Source organism: Fusarium verticillioides, chromosome 3 (genome assembly GCF_000149555.1).
Source record: "Fusarium verticillioides 7600 chromosome 3, whole genome shotgun sequence".
NCBI lineage: Eukaryota > Fungi > Ascomycota > Sordariomycetes > Hypocreales > Nectriaceae > Fusarium > Fusarium verticillioides.
The window spans coordinates 2,344,136-2,362,981 of NC_031677.1; the positions used below are offsets into that span (position 1 = coordinate 2,344,136).

General features: G+C 50.7%; 4 protein-coding genes across 10 annotated transcripts; 2 read left to right on the forward strand and 2 right to left on the reverse strand.

The window, feature by feature from the left end:
- The first annotated feature begins 3,107 nt into the window (after positions 1-3,107).
- FVEG_08236 (hypothetical protein) lies at positions 3,108-8,602 on the forward strand. 2 transcript variants are annotated; one of them, XM_018897102.1, is made up of 3 exons: positions 3,108-4,148; positions 4,280-7,484; positions 7,547-8,602. In XM_018897102.1, the coding sequence occupies exons 1-3, from the start codon at positions 3,910-3,912 to the stop codon at positions 7,550-7,552; spliced, it is 3,450 nt and encodes a 1,149-aa protein (XP_018754671.1). In that variant the 5' UTR covers positions 3,108-3,909; the 3' UTR covers positions 7,553-8,602. The 2 variants fall into 2 exon arrangements, with proteins under 2 accessions (XP_018754671.1, XP_018754670.1); XM_018897101.1 differs by having other exon boundaries at positions 4,280-8,602.
- A 604-nt stretch (positions 8,603-9,206) lies between these two features.
- On the reverse strand, positions 9,207-13,771 carry FVEG_16277 (hypothetical protein; the record flags this gene model as incomplete). The annotated part of the gene is made up of 6 exons (XM_018905518.1): positions 9,207-9,547; positions 9,619-9,826; positions 9,878-10,324; positions 10,381-10,712; positions 11,133-11,220; positions 11,493-13,771. The coding sequence occupies 6 exons, from the start codon at positions 13,769-13,771 to the stop codon at positions 9,215-9,217; spliced, it is 3,687 nt and encodes a 1,228-aa protein (XP_018754672.1). The 3' UTR covers positions 9,207-9,214.
- Positions 13,772-14,625: 854 nt separating this feature from the next.
- Positions 14,626-18,637, forward strand: FVEG_16278 (hypothetical protein). Of its 6 annotated transcripts, none has more exons than XM_018905519.1 (4): positions 14,626-15,042; positions 15,107-15,472; positions 15,558-18,344; positions 18,394-18,637. In XM_018905519.1, the coding sequence occupies exons 2-3, from the start codon at positions 15,344-15,346 to the stop codon at positions 15,801-15,803; spliced, it is 375 nt and encodes a 124-aa protein (XP_018754673.1). In that variant the 5' UTR covers positions 14,626-15,042; positions 15,107-15,343; the 3' UTR covers positions 15,804-18,344; positions 18,394-18,637. The 6 variants fall into 6 exon arrangements, with proteins under 6 accessions (XP_018754673.1, XP_018754677.1, XP_018754676.1 ...); XM_018905520.1 differs by having other exon boundaries at positions 14,657-14,878; XM_018905521.1 differs by having other exon boundaries at positions 14,657-14,878; positions 15,558-18,304; positions 18,360-18,637.
- Positions 15,844-17,470, reverse strand: FVEG_08239 (methionyl aminopeptidase; the record flags this gene model as incomplete). Its single annotated transcript, XM_018897103.1, has 4 exons — positions 15,844-16,034; positions 16,093-16,905; positions 16,967-17,155; positions 17,446-17,470. The coding sequence occupies 4 exons, from the start codon at positions 17,468-17,470 to the stop codon at positions 15,844-15,846; spliced, it is 1,218 nt and encodes a 405-aa protein (XP_018754679.1).
- Positions 18,638-18,846: the final 209 nt, after the last annotated feature.

Below are 18,846 nucleotides of genomic sequence, written 5' to 3' on the forward strand. Positions count from 1 at the left end.
GAGGACTCACACGAGACATACATAAGGTTGGGCGCTCATGTTGCAGCTCGACATTTTGAATGAGGTACAGAAGCAAGGCGATGCATATATTCCCCCACAAATGATGTTTTTCTCTCTTGGCGTTTACGGGCGAAAGTTCTTTGGCACCTCGCACTTGGCAAGGACACTGCGTATGTGCGGATGTCTCTACACCTACTTGGCGGCATTTAGCCACATTGTCCAAGAAGTCTCCCTCCGCGGTATCGATGATGACGACAGGCGATGAAAGCTCGGGCAAATACCCAACATACTAGGAGTCGGGTGACATGAGGGACTGGATGAACCCTTTTTTTTTCCTTCAAGAAAAGACTGAACATGGGAAGACTGTCTGCCCTAGCCATGACACAACAGTGACATTTTGAGCGCAATTGGGAACTATGAGGCGCAGAAGAGTCACTTTGAAAGAGCATCATCAAAGGTCAACGTATATAGAGAAAATATGAAATCGGGTGACAGCAATGCATATCCTGGATGTCTATAGACGAGTTTTCATCTGATGTGGTTGTTCAATCTGTGCTTTGTACAGAAATCCGGATATTTTCCTGGAGGGAACGATCTTTACAACATATGGATATTTCTGACACACCCAGGTCAACTACTCCCTGAAATTGTGACTCCTGAGAGCGCCATGTGTCAAAATCTTGAGTTGAAGACAGTCAACGATTATACTGAAATTGGACAATTTCTAAAATAGTGCCGGGGGATTGCGGACCGCTATCTGATACAGCAACGAAACTTGGGCAGGGAGTGTTGGTGATAGCTCTGGAAACACCACTGACAAGGGGGGAGAGATGGTAAGAGCTGTGTTTCGACATACTCATGATAACCCCTGAGCTACTACGTTGTGAGTTTTATGTACGGGTAGAGAGTCGAAAAGACAGGGGGTCACAGTAAGGCTCGTTTCATCAAGAGGCTAATAGATCCTCCGACGGCAAGGTGCAGTCACGATTGGCTCTCTTGTTGACAGGGGGCTGAAAGGGAAATGGAGAGGTGTCATCAGTGCAACCAATCGGAGTGTGCATCTGCAAGAGCATGAAAATGAAGAATAAGAAAAAAAAGTCGAATTATGGTAACATCGAGTAGTAACTATGGAGTTAAGATAGAGAGCGGATGACGGATCACATGGAGAAGGCAATATTCGAGTCGGTGCTGAATGTTACGAGCGAGCTTAGAGCACTAAGTCGTGGAATCTCAAAGCCGAGTGACAAACAGCAGAGTGCCCAACAGCTCTTCAAGCATTGGCGAAGCGTGAAAGGTTGTAAGGCAGAGTAGGGGATACCTACCTATCTGTAGTACCTACTACCTTAGCTAGTAGTTTGGTACCACATAGGACCATGGTACCTGAGTACATAGGTAGGTATTGTCAAGTATAGGTAGTACAAGTTGACGGTAGTGACAGGACTGACAAACAAACTAGGTACTAAGATAACCTTACCTAACCATAGAATAGAGAGAAAGAAATGGCTTGCTTGGCAGCCAGGACCTTAAACCCCTCGCTACTACTTCATTGACTTCTAAGACGACGCTGGAGGAATCCCATTTCAGCTTCTGCGGTATAACATCGACTAGAGGATGTATTTGGCAGAGTTCCCGATGCACAATGCCGTACGGAGTAAATGCTCGGATGCTTGCCGACCTCTGGATATGGATATCCAAGGAGTATGGATGTGGAGAAACAAAGCGAGTCTTGCCTGTGCACAAACAGAACAGAACATATTTGATAAACAGAACAAACTAGAGCTAGGGACAACAGTTGAGGGGCGGATACGGATACAAATTCGAAGATATCCTGGCGAGCTTAGGTAGTTTCAACCTGAAAGCTTACAGATCGCTTATTGGTATAGGAGACTCAAACTGAGTCCCGACGAAACATCCACTGATAGATGTTCTAAAAATGACCATTGTGGGAGCAATGTTAGAATTTACCGCCAACTGCGTAGGCAGTACATAGGTAGGTACTAAGGTAGTATTCGTCATCTACCTGGAGGAGACAAAAGCTTAGGGCCTCTGTCCTAGGTTAGTGGTAAGAGAAGACTTGGGTAAGTTGAGCAGACCTTGCACACAGTAAGTAGCTCAATAGATCTTTGAACCACCTAGTAGTAGTAGTAGTAGTAGTTATTTCTGGCACCTTGGCAGAAAGCCGCATGCTTTTGCTGCCATGTGTCTGCCACGCATATCTAGAAAAGAACTCTGAACTATAATAAACATCATAGCTCAAAGTCAACGGGTAGGTGGTCAACCAATCCTTCAGAAACAAAGAAGAGATGGTATTAGGTTTCATACATGAACCTGTCTACGCGGGTAGCCCTCCAACATCTCGAACCATCAGATCTTGGCTGAATCAATGGGCAGGCTCATCAACCAACAGACACCGCTGGGTATCGAATGTAAGGGCCTTGGACAGTGGGCGAGTTGCTATTCATAGGTAGCAATTGAGCGAACGAACAGCCCCGGAACTGAGCCAAAACCATTGCGATGCCTAGGTACTAACATATATGACGAAGTTGGACGCGTATACAGTCCCCAGGCTGACAAGAGTGCCACAGCTTGATTGTAATCGGAACACGTCGAGTTATCCGTTTCTTATGGGGGCGCTTCGCTTGAGCTTCCAGCCCACTATAAAAAGTGTCTTCTAAAGAATCTGACGGGACGGTGGCTTCTCCCGCCCCCTCCAACGTTCTTGCCTGGCTGGCTAGGGGGTGAAAGTAGACATAAGTACTTACCTAGACTAGGTAGGTAAGTAGGTAGAAATCAACTACAGGTGACAGAAATCATTAGCCAGCTCCCAGTACGATATACGCGGGCTTCGGACGGTTTATTTATCGTATACTCAGTCTTGGCCTCAACTCTGTTGGTACCCCAGCAGTTGGCAGGTCAGGGCAAGAAGCAGCCTTGGTCAGGTAGTAGGCGATTTAGCGGGCAAGTCCATGTCCAGCCAACCTAGTGGTGAAGGTACAGGCAGGTACCATTACAGTGGAGTGGAGCGCTCTGTACTCCCGCCCCGTCCGCAGGTATCTAGGTACTAAGGGACAGCACCTTCCAAGGCCTATCCTTCCCGCTCACCTCCTCGCACATCGCACATCACATATCACACATCCCTCCTGCTTCGACTCCTCCTCCTTCTTCCTTCCTCACCCCCCGTTTGTGCCCCATTCCCCATAATCGCGCGCTCGTCTCGTCTGCTTCTCCAGGCCCAGTCAAAAAAATCTTCCTTTTTTTTGTACTTCTTCAATGAGGCCTGTATATTGATCATATCTTTGTTTGTGCCCTCCTGCCCTCCGCCCGAAATAGTCTCCTTATTACATTCCCTTGTCTTCTTTTTTTTTTTGCGCCCTCTCTCAAGCCGCGGGCTCGGACGACGCTGGACGACCTTTGTCCAAATCCACATCCACACCTAAATCCACCTCAATTGCATCTTCGTCCGAGCAGCAGTTTACTTACTTTGCTTGCCTTAGTCCCCTCGGTCTCTTCAGCTATAGAATAACGACCCTGCTCTCGGCTCAGACAGGCCTCCTCCAATTCGCACGAGCATCCTTTGTAATACCGGCGGTTCCTGGATTTTCTCTTGTTAGCATCGCGCTCCTTAAATCCAGTCCCCCGTTTCTCTCGAATACGCTCGAACATCCTCCGACGCTTCCACGCTGTCGTCTCCCTCGTCCATCGCTTCGAGGTCGTCGAAAACACAACTACTAGACTGTTCTCGCCCGGCGACTTTCTACTTTAGGGTTTGTCTTTTTTTGCCGTTAGAAACGTCTAAACGTTGATTCAATCGACGATTTATCAATTATCGCCGCTGAGAAATAATAATCAACTATCCGGCCCGACGCTTGCTTGTGTCACCGTCTCATGAGGTCGGCTAGATAATCGATAATGTCAACTTCTAGATCCGAACACTTGGCTCTCGGCTACGCCTCTCAGTCTGGCAGTCAACCTCGTTCTGGTTCCCCATCCGCCAGCAATTCCCCCATCGATCCTCTTCCACCTTCTCGTTCCCCATTCGGCTTGTCTGGTGGTCTCAACCCTTCCAGTAAGATGGCGGGCAACTCGCGATCTGGGGCTGGTTCTCCGTCGCACGAAATCCCTGGCTCAAGCCGTCTATTCTCCAAGAGGTTCGTCTGCCCCCAAATCGTGTTTCCTTCATCTTCCCCATCCCAGGATACCGACCTTTCCTAGGTCTCAACCCGATGCTCTTCTTAGTCATATGTTGATGGCGCCGACGCTGACTGGTCCCACCCTACAGAGCTCGCGAGATCCAGGCCCAAGAAGGAGTCCCTGGTATGTCGGGAAGCCTTTGGGGCGGCCCCCCTACGAGCGGCAATTCTACGCCACTACGTGAGAATATTCCCGAGTCCCCAACCGATGGTTTCCCGGACTTTGCCCAGCTTCCTACGCCGGATTCAATGCCTCAGACAAGGCGCGCTCGAGCTGGAACGGTGCCGTCTCGATTCTCTCCTGGAGGTGCAGCTAACGGCATGATCGGTATTCCTGGCCTAGCTGCCAAGACAAACAGGCCCACGCCAACTCAGAGCCCTTTCAAGTCGCCTTCTCCTAATCCTGATGTCCAGGAGAATAGTTCCAGTAGCTCAACCTTGCTCTCCCGACTCCGTGCAGGTTCCATGCCTCAGAGAAGTCAGTTTGCACCAATTCCTGGAACCAGCTCGCCATTCGGTCCCTCTATCTTCAGCAGTTGGAATCCTACAGGTGTGGGACGCGAGCGAGCCTCCACTTTAGCCAGCATTGCCAGTGTCGGCTCTAACGGCCCTAGCTCGCCAGCCCAATCTCAATTCTCAAAAGAAGGAGGTGGGGAGTCCGATGTTCATATGAGAACCCTGGACTATCTTGGACTTGCAGAGACCCCACAACCTCCCCGAGCACAGCTTGCTACTCCTTACCTTGCCAATCTCGACTTCACGAAGCAAGCAAGCCGTTTCCGATCTTACTCGGTCAACAACAAGGACAGATATGCCGATGACGAAGATGATTACGACAATGAAATGCCTCTCGACCCCCAATACGTGGCAGCTCTGCAAGATCAGCTGGCCGCTACCAACGCTGCGATTCACAACCACAATCTCGCTGTCCAGGCTTTTGCCAATCAGGCCAATCGTCCTCGCGCGCGTACCGCTGGTGTCTTGGACACTCCTGGAAGTCGACTTATGAGAACATACATGTCCGGCAACTCCAACCTGTCTAACTCTGTTGCCCCTGCTGAGATTCGACTGCAAGACGAGAAGGATTACGAGGATCTTCCTCAGGCCGTTACTGGGATCAACCTCGGCAGATCCAGCAGCCGTAACGCTGGTCTCCTCAGTGCTGACGAGCAAGGTCTTGAGGGTCCTACCAGCGCACTCTGGCTCGGTAGCATTCCCACTTCCACAACCACTTCCACATTGATTGAGATGTTCAAGTCTCACGGTCCCATCTTGTCAGCTCGTGTCCTCACTCACAAGAATTGCGGGTTCGTCAATTTCGAGAGGGTGGAAAGCGCCATCTCTGCCAAGGCAAGCATGAACAGCAAGGAAATCTTTCCCGGTGCTGGTCCCATACGCATCAACTTCGCCAAGCCTCCATCTGCTTCCAACACTCCCGGACACGACGGAGTGTTCCCCTCCCCTAGCCCTGACCCATTTGCGAAGGGACAAGATAATATCCAGGGAACGAACGCCAGTACCCCAGCGGGCGATACCACCCCTGCCATTTCCACCACAAACGCAACCCCTAAGGCTCCTGCTCTCCGTGATATGACCACTAATATTCTCGATATTGTTAAGCAATTTGGCGCGTCTGAAGAGGATAGATTCAGAATCTCTCGTAACCTGCAGTCGGCTATTCAGTTCAACTCATTTGTTGAGGAAATCCCGCCTATCCGCGAGCCTGCTCACACTCGTGTTCACGACGCACCCAAGCTTCGGGATATCCGCAAGCGAATTGATAACCAGAGCTTGTCTCAGGCTGAAATTGAGAATATTGCTGTGGACATGCTTCCGGAAATTGCCGAGCTCTCGTCCGACTATCTTGGTAACACCGTGGTACAGAAGCTTTTTGAGCACTGTTCCGATCAACTCCGCGATGCCATGCTGTCCGAGATTGCGCCTCACATGGCCGAGATTGGGGTGCACAAAAACGGTACCTGGGCGGCCCAGAAGATCATTGATGTCTGCAAGACCCCCGCGCAGATGTCTTTGATTGTTGAACACATCCGCCCCTACACTATTCCTCTTTTCCTGGACCAATACGGCAATTATGTTCTCCAAGGATGTCTCAAGTTTGGTGCTCCCTACAATGATTTCATCTTTGAGACGATGCTTGCCCGCATGTGGGAGATTTCACAGGGCCGGTATGGTGCTCGTGCCATGAGAGCATGCCTCGAGAGCCATCACTCCACCAAGGACCAACAGCGAATGCTCGCTGCTGCCATTGCCCTGAACAGCGTGCAGTTGGCAACCAACGCTAATGGTGCACTACTCTTGACCTGGTTCCTTGACACTTGCACTTTTCCCCAACGCCGCACAGTCCTGTCGCCCCAGCTAGTGCCTTATCTGGTTCATCTCTGCACCCACAAGGTTGCCTATCTCACAGTGCTCAAGGTCATCAACCAGAAGGCAGAGGCGGATGCGCGCGATGCCATCCTTCAAGCTTTGTTCTTCACGCCTAATGATCAAGTGCTTGAAGCCATTCTTAAGGACCACCAATGCGGTGCTACACTGATCTTCAAGGTTCTTACCACGCCCTTCTTCGACGAGTCTATCCGCAACCAGGTTGTTGAAAATGTCAAGAATGTTCTTCTGCGAATCAAGGCCCAGCCCAACCAAGGTTACAAGCGCCTGATGGACGAGGTTGGCCTGTCGACTCGCAGCACTGGTAACAACCGTGATGCTAGTACACATGCTGAACAACGCCAACGTCCATCCTCGCGACAGGCAAACTCGAATGGCCATCATCCCAACTCTGCACACTCTAATAAGCCTTTCTATAACCCCATGAACCAACCAACTAACCCTCCTGGATTTGATATGCCCTATGGCGGCCAGAGAAACGAGCCTGCTGATGGCGGCGTTTCCGCATTCCCTCAGTTCAACCAGAGCATGATGTATAACGCACCTGGAGGCCCAATGCCTGCCAACTTGCAACAGATGCAGTACCAGCAGATGATGAATCGAGGGCCGCCACCCATGAATTTCAACTATCCTCCTATGCAGGCTGGCTATGGTGGCTTCAATGGTCCCAACCCATCTGTCGACCAGTACCGCCAACAGAACATTCCGAATGGAAGTCCTATCCAACCGCCTGTTTCACAGATGCCCCAGATGCCCGCTGGCCAGACTCCATTCGCACCCCCGGGATTTGGTATGGGAATGGGCAACTATGGTTATGGTAACGTGGGAGGCATGCCCAACATGGGATACATGCAGCAACAGGAGCAGGGTAACCCTCGACGAGGCCGCGTAAGACAACCTCAGTCACGCAATGGGCAACAAAGAAGAGGGGGCTAATCAACTATTCCCAGAGATGATCAAGTCAACCGCAGTTCGCGCGCCCCTTCGGGTGGCCGACACCATATTCGCTGGATCTTTGGGGTTTGTTCTCGTTTTCTTTTTTTTTCAAATCATTTCTAGCATGCAGCCATTGGGGAGCTGGAGCGGCGTTTGAGCAACGGCTACGGATGCACATTTCAAAGACGACCGTGTTTGTCATAGTGACTTGGCCAAGGCTGACGTTTTTCGCCCGTCACTTGAATGTCTTGTCCTCTTGTTTCGATACCTACCTCCCTTCTACTTCTCGCAGAGCTCGTTTCAGGCCGGTCTTGGAAGTTTTGCAAGAGATAGAGAAGAGGCAGGGTTACTTCTACGACTGAATGAACCTGGAAACCCTGGAAAACTCTAAACAGAATAAAACACTACGATTCTTGTTCAAGACGGCAGTTGGGTCTAGGTCTGTTGTCACTGTGGAGCCATTGGTGGCTCCGTCTGTGATGAGTCCTTTTTATAGGTCTGGCCCAGGCCGACGTCAGCGTTTGATGATAGACACGATGGTAGGCTTGGTTTGGGGGGGTTGTTTGGGTCATTAAGGACGATGCCACGATTTCATCTTGCAACCCTTGGGTGGGAGTGGCTAACCTTGCAAGCCATGCCTCCTAGAGGTTTGTTGTATATTAAAACTAAAAGATTTGCAAGAGCCTCCTGACGTATGTCCGTCTTTGAGCTTTTTACGACTTAGCAATTGATGTTTTTATGGAGTTCCTGTGGTGCACAACCTGGATCGAAGATGTATAGACTTACGGTACATAACGATATTGGCATCTGGGGTGCCCCCAAAATATAAGCAGATTTTAGGGGACAGACTGTTCTGACATTTTGTACCATATCACGTTTCGTCAGGGGATGGCCATTATTGAGATGAAGAATTAAATAGCTCGTCTTCAGTCTCATGTTTCTCTCATATTGGCAAATACTTCTATCGCACCAGCCTCTGAATCTGCCCCAGGGGCTTGAATCGATCAATGTCGCTTTTTCTCCTCATCAACTCCCAACTATGATACAAATAAAGAGTAGTTAGTGCAGCACTTATTTATCTCGATCTCGAAACACCTTGTGTCTACTAGCTCTACTAATGCCATATCCACCATAACTGGGTAATCAAGGGTGGTTTCGTGCATAATATAGAAATCGGAAAGAAAAAAACAAAGGGGGGTGAGATAATGAAGTAGTGGCACCGCTCAGACGATGCCTCGCCTTTTTGTGATGCTCAGAGGCGGGGTGGTCGTGTGTGTTTTTGTTGCCTTTGGGTTACGGTCCCTTTCAGACGAGACCGAACTAACAAACATGGACTTGATGGGGACAAAGAGCATCTAGATCGTCTTTATAACCATGGTTCGTGATTCAAATAGCGAAGCCCTCCAGAGTTCGGCGTTCCATAATCAAAAAGGTTGCGCGAAAAGACGGCGCTTCAGATAGTGGTTGCGTAATGTTACACTAGGCGCTTATATAGATACATGCAGAGGTCGAAGAGATCCGTACAGAGGTCCTGTTTGATTCCTCCGAGAATGAATTAGGATTGGGAAAAGACTATGGTGAATTCGAGCAGAGAACCGATCTTATCGTAATTACTCCATGTGAGTGTTAAGGTGGAAACTCAAGAGTGCGAGCATGGGTGAGAGTTAGAGAGCTGTGGTTGTTCAGTCGAGATCCATAGAGCCTTCAGCGTGGTCAATGGTAGAAGGGGGCGTGGGCTCCGTGACAGGATGTGCCGTAACCTTGTCGAGCGGCTCAGCAATGGCTGAGTCTTGTGGGGAAAGGATGCTCGGTATGACATCCTGGTCTTGCATGGTGGCGGAAATACCAACAGGCTCTGGCTCACCAAGCAGATGTCTGATGCGAGCCCCCATGGAATCCATCTGATTTAGGAGGACACGCAGACTAAGCTTGTCGCTCTCTGTCAAATGACCAGTAGATAAATTACTGGCATCTGCCTTAGCCATGAGTGACAAAACACCAGCATCAGCTGTCTCCTGCTGATTGATTGATCGTCAGTAAGGTGACACGTGTGGTGAGGCGAGGCAATTTCGTTGGGACGACTTACCACAAGGGCTGTGATCAGCTGGTCAACGCCGTCCGACTTGCGCTCTTTGAGACTGGTCAGGGTCAATGCTAACTGCATTTCATCGACAGTCCGCTGTAACTCAGAGCCCGTAAGGGGTCGACTTCGGCCATTTCCAGTTGTTGGAATATACGACACACATCTGGGTTCTTCATGGCGAGGGCCATAGCCAGCGTGTTGACGACGTAGCCTGCACGGACATCAGAAAGTTGAATATGCAAAAAACGAGTAATGGACCTACTGCTCAATAAAATCAAGGACAATGCCCTTTGCTGGTAGTTTGTAAGCTCGACCGAACGAGTCAGGATCCGGCCAGCCGGAATTGTTCGCGGGCTCGGGCTCATCTTCCCAGTCAATTTCGATGTATCCGTTGTTCTTGGTACCTCGTGTGAGAGATGGTACGATGGTCTGCGATCCTTTGATCTTGCGAAAACGGTGAGCAGGTGCCAATGAGCGGACCTCGGCCATTATTTCCTCTGGGTGTAGAGGGCATCGCCAGGTCTTGAGGACAGGCGGGACAGCGAGTGGAGGGTCTAAGCAGTCAATGTGCCAGTAGAAGGGACAAATGCTACAAGGAATGATGGCTCGAACATCTGTGGCAGGCTTCTGACAGCCGTGGCAGATCACAGCCTGCCCTTCGTCGCGCTGCTTGAAAAAGTCGGGCAACTCTTCGTAGCCATTCTTCCTCCTGAGCCCTTGTCAGCATGTCTAGAATTGAAGTTGCTATTGGGGAATGTCACTCACTTGGTCGTTTTGGCGGCGGTGACTTCTTCGTACTCGCCATAGGCACCGGCCTTGACGCCTTCAAAGCGGGTCTGCAATTTCTTAGGGAGGCTGAATGCGCGAGGAATGCTCTTCTCCAGGTTGATGAGGGCAGCGGCAAAGACACCCTTGTATGGGGGCATGCGCGTTGGGTATCGCTTGTATAGGCACTCATTGCAAAACCACTCATCGGGAAGATGGTCCGAGGGTATCATGCCCACACATTCGAAGTGGAATGACCGTGGGCACCCATCGCAACAGACAACGTCGCCAGCGGCGCCGCAGGCAGAGCAATCTTCGTCGTTGTCCGACACCTGGAGAAAGGGGGTAGAGTTAGTCAAACACGAGCCATGCTAAGTATACTTAATTCAGCCTGTGCAATTCGATACAACGCGCTGCGCTAAGCGTTTCAACACGTCCCTGGCTCTCTCTCTGGTCACCGGCTCCTGGTTGCTGATTCAACTGCTGGGGGCTGGCTCGGAAAAGCGGATCTTCGGGGGCCACCAGAAATTACCCCGTACAGTAGTGAGTGGTAGGCCATCTTGGCCTTGGCCCGGCAAGACAATGCACGAGGTACAGACAGAGTCGCAAAATTGACCACCATCTGGTGAATTTCCCAGCAAAGTCCATGATGTTGACGACCCAATCTTGGTGCTCAAGTCTAGGGCAGGTGTCGCGAATTTGCACAGCATAAATGAATGAGCAAAACTAATATATATAAAAAAGATGCATACCTGGTCTTTGGCTACGCCGTTGGTTGCTAGGGCTTCTCCTTGTGGCCGAGGGACACCAGCAGCTGTTCCTCCTCTCTTCTTGACAGGACTAGAAATCATACATAGTTAGCATAATCCGGCCAAAGCAGAATGATGATGATGATGAAATGAGAGAGTCACGGCACAGTCATCCCGGGTGAAAACCTAGAGGCTGATGATAAGACAAGCCAAGAGTCAAAGGATATGGCATAAATGATCTCACATGCGCATCCACGAGTCTCATCCAAAGGTGAAGTAGATAGAGCGATGGCAATAGCCGTGAATTTCGTGATGCGCGCCAAGTAGCTGGTGATGAAGATGATGATTGAGATATAAACTTACGATGACTTGATACGAAGGCCAGTTCTCGGCTTCTTTGGGGGGCGCAGCGTGGGCGTCGCAGCCCGTGATCCTCCGACTGAGCTGTCCTCACGCTGGAAAGACCAGGCAACAGGGGACACGGCAGAGTCAATCTCGTCGTGAGGTCTCTTGCTCGCCGAGCGCGTGGATCTCGTTGTTCCCGCTGAAGCAGAGCCTATGGCGGCGATGGATTGACGCGTCTTCCTCGTCGATTTTGCGGGAGTTGTGAAGGGGTCCTCGTCCTCGTCTCCCCCTCGAATAGAACTCTCAGTCGCCGTGACACTGTTGGCAAACTTTTGCGCATCGCGTCTCCGATCCCAGAAGGAGTCGTCGTTATCATGGCCAGCGTGATCAGCCGAGAATGGAGCTGGAGCCAAGGTAGATGATGATCCCTTGTTCTTTGCTGTCTTTGATTTTGTAGGCAGATTCGGGAAGATTTGGCCGGCAGAAACCCTTCCTGGCATGCTGGCGTCGGCGCTCACGCTGATGGTCGCACTTGCGGGTGCATCAGTGGGTTTGAGTTTGATGCCTTTGGTGATGTCTGAGGTGGACAGTGTGGGAGCTGAGGGTGATGGCTGCTTAGTAGCAGCAGGCTTGGTGGTCTTGGGCTTGGCCTTGCTGCTGGCACCTCCCTTGGAGGCGAGTGATTTGCGGCGGGTGGTGATTGGTCGAGATTTTGGCGCATCACTGGAGTCGGGCCCAGCTGGCCCGGGGCGACTGGTGCCAGTGCCTGTTCGGCGGACAGGGCTTGGGCTGCCCATCATGGCCTCAGGTGACGAGAGACTGAGGGCCGATGAGAGAGAGGAATCACTGGATGCCGAATCTCGTCTGTTTCGCTTGCGCGAGGGTGTTTGGGGTAGGTTACTTGAAGACATTTTCCGTGGCGTGTTGCGGGTCGAGTGAGAGTGGGCGTGAGTCTGAGTCTGAGTCTGAGTATGGGTATGGGTATTGCTATGATGGGAAGAAGAGTGAGCGCGAGAGTGAGATGTCTTTGCCCTCTTGGTAGCTCGGTTTGGATGTCGATCCGCGTTTTTCACTTGCTCTGCTTCCTCCGAGTCGAGAATATGCACCTCTGACTCGCCTTCAGTCTCAACCTCTACAACCTCGACCACCTCTTCCACCTGATTGTGATGCAGGAGTTTGCCGTACGGCGCGGCCTTGGGTTTGTGAGGAGTGAATCTGCTGTTGGTCGTTGGAGGGATGAAATAGTAGCAGCCTTGGTTGTCCTTCTTGCCCTCTCGCTTCTTCTTCTGCATCTCTCTTGAAAACTTTTGCATCGTAGCCTCATCTGCCGTTTGCGTGAATACCTCCTCGATCATGGCAACGAACCGCGGGTCGCTTGATTTTTCGTCGTATAGGGTCCGCAGAGCCCACGCAGTCGGATATCGATAGTGCTTTAGGGCTTCGTCCACTGCAGCCTCGACGACCTTGTCCGTGAAATCTTTGTCTTCGGGTTCTCCAAGTTCAGCTGCGTGAATCGTCGCCTCGGCTGTGATTGCCCCTGCTGCCTCTAGCTCCTCATCCGCCTCGAGCTCCTTGAAAGACTTGGCTCGTTCCGCCGACTTTGCAGTCTTCTTCGGCTCCCTCTCCAACTCTCTGCGCTCCTTTGCCTCCTTTACTGAGGGCTTAGTCACGATGGAGCTTCTGCGACCGGCAGAGGAGCGTCGCGACCGTCTTCCTAGAGATGTGCGTCCTGATTGTCGTCTCTTTGGTCGACTCGGATCGTAGTCTTCATCGTTCTCGTCGTCGGCTGCTGCTGCCGCGTCTTTGAGAACAATAGATACTCTCCGTGGCGGTGTAGGGGGTAGAGCCACAGGTGGAGGGGAAGAGTCTGCCGCTCTCGCCGTAATCGCAACATCCGCCTCCGCCTCCGCATCCCCATCCACGTCCACGTCCACGTCGACATCCACCACTGGGTCGCTGGAGCCCATCTGTGCTACATTTTTGGCAGCACCTCCCCCTGACCCTGAGGGCCGCAAAATAATCCTCTTTACTCCTGAGCTGGTCTCCGGTCCCGTCTTCTTGGGTTTGGGCAGGCTTCCCAAAGGCGCCATGTTCTCAACAACCCCATATCGAACCAGCCCATCATCCTCGAAGCTCGCTTTGCTCTGCACGGTCGGCTCTAGCCAGCGCTGCATGAAAGCTCTTGAACCCTCGGTTGCCCCCTTAGACGCGTCGAGCACTCCATTCCATTTGGTATTCTGTGATTGCGCGGGACTAGAGTAACGAGATCGTGTAGTTCTGGTATTTGACGAGATCATTGTGCCGGCCTTTGGTATGCCTGACCTGGTAATGGTGGTGGTTTGTTGTTTTTGTGCCTCTCTCTGCGTGTGCCAGTTGCCGCGGGACGGGGCAGCGCACCTCTCTAGGCCAGCTAAAAAGGTTGCTCAGTTAGCAGTGTTCTTGAAATAAAATTTACAAAGGGGGGGATCCAGGTGGTTTAATACTTTTATCTTGGGAAGTAGCATGAATTACTGCAACAGTATCGCGTGTTTTGAAGGTCGTGAACGCGGAATGATGATGTTGAAGAGAGAGTGGGTGGGTAGCAGGTTGAGACTCGGCTTTTGCTGTGCTATGGTCAACGCCCTGCCTGCCTCTTCGCCTCGACAGGTCAGTCCTTGAAAAAAAAAGACCCCAGACCCAGTGTCAGTCAGTGTCAGTGCATGCATGCACCCGGAGCTGACGGCGCGGGTCGGACAGGCAAGGGACCGGGGGGGAGGCAACCCAGGGATAACGGGGAGAAGAGAGTGTTCTTGACCTGCAGAGTCGGTTTTCTCTTATCTTGTTTCCCTTTTCTCTTTCAGCCTCTTATTCAATACCTACCTAATTTATAAGTGGCAGTTAAAGTACAGTCCATGGATAAGGTACTAAGGTAAGTAAGGTACCTACCTAGGTAAGCTTGCTACCTTAAGGTAGGTACCTACTTTCGTCGACCAGGAGGGGACGGGATGGGATGGAAGTCAGGTGGCTCTGCACCTAATGGATGGAAGCTTCATATGCTAGATCTAGGTAGGTCCTCCACTAAGTCAGGTTACTTTTCAGTGGCGGCTCTTGTAGGTAGCACTGAAGCTTCCAGGCACCCTCCCTGGCTTTAGGTACATTAGTAGGTACTATTTACGGGCATTGGATGTGCTCACTCTTTCCGGGTTTGCCTCCTTTCCTACATTTTTACCTCATTCTTTTTTCTTTCACCCTTTCCATTGGATTGATGTTGGTTTCTCTACGCAATTCCGCATAGAGCTCTGCGTCTTACCCGAGGTCAAATAGCTTGAGCTTCCAGGTGATAGATAGAGCTCAGGTTAGTAGACCTCTCCTCCCTCGCCCCAGCAATCAGCCACCCACACTCACTCCCCAACCCATCCACAAAGGTAGGTAGCTCACGCTCAATATGCTACTGAGTGCAGCTGGAGCCTGACAGCTCATCCATTCTCAATCATTTCATTTCCCACTCTTGCTGTTTTTTCTTCTCACTCTCCTATCTTGTCTGTATGTGTAATAACACTCGAGAGTAGCGTCACTCATCATGTTGTTTGTATGAATGGATAAATAGGGGCTGGCTTGGCTCACCTCCATGTCTGCAGCTGACAGTGCGACAGGTACATGATTCCCTATGTCGACAGTGATAGACATCAAATTGGCATGGTATTGTTGGTACTGTACTGTGTTTCAACGACGACTCAACTGGGCCATCACTTTATCTGCAAGTCCCAGTACTCAAGGCAGCCACCTCACCAATAACTGAACGACTACTGTCTGACCTTTGCTCTCCGCACTTTGCTACCATATACCGTAATAAACCATATGCTGTCAGGGGGTCTGCTCCATCAGCGGGAATGACAAAGGGTGGTTCACGCTCACTCAGCACTTTGGCATTCAGCTCCTGCGTTCTCAGTCATGTTGCCTCTCGCTCGCTAACCATCTTTGTCAGTCTCATCGCCATTGTGCCCAGTCTGCCTTGCAAGGTATGCCTTGACGATTCAATCAGTTGGGTTGAACTTGTGCAAACATGCATCACAGAGACAGAATTCCATGGTTGATCAGTATCAGGTTGTGTTAGACTTATATATATATCTCTGGTCATGCCAGTCCACCTGGCCAACACGGTGGGTTTCACTTTTCGAGATTCGAACCATGCATATTGACCATCCAGCTGCCCACTCTGTTCGATGGAAGTGGTTTTATCCGCACAGCTCGTCCAACGGTGGAGATGCTCGTAAGTCTGAATGTTGGGTTTGCAACCTGTTTGACTTGATTCTTGTTTCCATATCCACGAGTTCTTTCATCAGTTGTTAAGCAACTCTCCAGGTTGTCCGTCTTATCTTGTCGTTTTCTTTTACTCTTCGTCATCCTCCTTCTTGGCGGTCTTCTTCTTGGGCTTGCTCTTCTTCTTGCCAGTGTTTCTGGCCAGGGGCTGCTCCAAGATCTTGAGAACCTCCTCATCCTCAATCTTCTTGTCGGACTCATACTTCTCGAGGTCCAGAGGGGGTGGGCCACCAAGCTTGGTGATACCGTTCTTGGTAATGGCTGCATGTAGTGTCAGTATCGACTCTCGAACTGGTCAACCACTCGATGTGCGACTTACCAAGGGTTGTGAGATATCGAGCAACAGGTGAGTTGTCCTTGTCACCGACTAGCTCATATTGGCGGAATACGTTGCCACGGACACACTCGACGACACCAGACTTGGCATCACGCTCGTCCTCAAGCTGTCGCAAGCTGAAGGGGAAGATGCCGAATTTCTTCTGGACCTCGTTGAGGATCTTTCGCGAGGTGGGTCGCTTGAGACCGTAAGTCTGGTTGGTGCGGCGGTGGAGGGTAGCACGCTGATCAAGACCCTTCACCTTGCCCGAGCCCAGGCTGACACCGGTCTCGACACCCCATACCTCACCAACCTCAGGAACACCCTCGCCCTTGGTGCCCTCGGCGGGGGCAAGGACAATCTTCTTGCTACCCTCAATCTCGTTGTGGTCGAACAACCAAGAGGTGGTGCTCTCGACGAGGTTGACTTCGTAGGCCTTGGTGACCTTTTCCAGGAGGCTGGTGATCTTGGCCTGTGTAGGGGCCTTCTGGGAGGCCGCCTTGGCCTTCTCCTCCTCGCTGCCCTGAGTGAGGAGACCAGGGGGGATCATCAGTCGCAGGAGAAGCTCGTTTACATAGTAGTTGGCGAGAACCAGGTCAGCGGTGCGACCGGTAATCTTATCGCCAGCCTTGTCCTCTGGGGTGGCAATCACGGTGTCACAGACAATGGAACCGAAGCCATCGATCTGGGCGCCTAGTTGGATCTTGATAGCCTCACCATCCTTGATCTCAGTGTTGGCCTCAGCCTCGTCAGAGGTGAGAGGAGTATAGGGAGTGACGTAGGACGAAGGAGAGACGGTAGTGGGGTGAGAGAAACCTTTTAAGTGGTGTCAGCTTCAGCGATGTCTCACAGACCAAGTTTTGCGTGTGCGACGAACCCTTGTTGATCTTCTTTCCTCGGTAAACCTTGGCAACCTCTTCTTCGATCAGCTTGTCACCCTGCTGGCAGATGTCGACGATCTTGGCGCCAGGGACGACGAGCTTAGACACCTCAGCAAGAACCTTCTCGGAGATCTGAGCGGCGGTCTTGTACTTAGTGAGGGTATCTGGGTTGGCCAGAGAGTAGTCTGTGTGGTTATGTCAGCACAATAGAGCTCAATGCGACGAAATTGGTGTGCCCGCGTGAGGCCATCGCGGGGTGCTGATGACGAGGGCATTCGCAGTAAATGTTGTTGTGTGGTGGCGGGGCAGTGAGGAGCAACGAGGGGTAGCAACGGTCAGTCGTGTGCCTCCGACGGGACAGTCGCCCAGTGCACGGCATAGCTACAGAGGAGCTCTGAGATCCTACATACATGGGATGGAAGAGGAGGGGTTGGATGGGACAGCTAATTGGGGCTTTTTCCGGGAAAGAACTCACCGATTTCCTTGGTCTCGGACGACATGATGGGCAATACTTGTTGGCTCGTTAGGTTTAAAAAGGTGAAAGAAGAACTGCAAATGCAAATGCCGGGGAAGGGTGGATGAAAGCTTGAGCAAGTCAAGTCAGGTCGGGTCAGTCGCACGCGCACACAAGAATCAGAATCCAATCCAATCCAATCCAATACGAATAGCGCCCTGTGTGGAATGGGGACTTGGAAGTGGGGTTTGAGCTGCGAGGGTTTAGACAACAGGGTTTGGTTTGTTCTACCCAAGGTATGGGGGTATTTGGTGGAAGATACCTAGAGCCTGAAGAGGCAGTGTTTATTTATTATTACCTACTATCCTCCGGGTTCGGCATCAGGCATTTGCCTGTCTACCTACTTACCTACCTAGGTATCTGCCTGGATATTGTCGTGGGTTGTAACTAGTCGTTGTATACATATTTGGCCTCTTGTTGCCCCGGCTCATGCCTTTCCTCGAAGCCTCGACTGCAGACTAAGTTAGGATCAGCAAATAAATAGGTATCCATGCAGTGTGGGCGTATTTGTGTGCGCAAGCAGCCGCCACATGCTTGCAGACAAACACGAGCGTCCGTGAGCAATTCTTGATGATGATCCAAGCCGACGATATTCACTCGGTAAACGGTTTCTCTGATATCCATAGAAGCTTGAACATGTGCTCTGTATTTCCCCACTTGTTCACTTTCTCACGTTATAGCCACCTTTTTGGCGACACAATTCATTCATTTATTGCAACAAACCAAACAGTCTTGGTAATGAGGGGCAATGAACACATCCATGCCACAAATAATGACTTCATCCAGCCCTGGGCTATTTCTATATTGGGCACCTACCTAGGTAGGTACTAACCTTGGGCTGTCGGCCTCTGTTGGCTAAGGTATATACCCTAGAGTTCCCAGGTCCCGCGCCTATTAACAATTCTCGAGTTTGGTTTCCGGCTCCAGGGGGCGGTTTATTAAGATCACTTGTGCATCATACATTGATAACTTGTATTCAATTAGATATACATTTCATGTGCAAGCTGTTTGACTTTGGCCGTTATGAGTTGTACATCACAAACCTGAATATCAACATGACAACCTCAAGTTTAAAAGCTTGCAAGACCATAAATACATGACAAAGTTCACAACTAGCCAAGAAAACAAGTAGATTGGTAATAATAGCTCTGTATTTGCAGTATTTAATATGCTGCAGGTACTTTGGCATTGTCATTTGATAGAATATTCAGTATCAATCGTTCTTAGGACTCTAGACTGCGAACTGTATAGTGACATGAGGTATCCCAAGACGAAACAGAGATAAAGAAAAGCCATCTGAGATAGACTATGCGCAATGGGGATAATAAAGACCAAAGTAGGTACTACAAGCACGCATAAAAC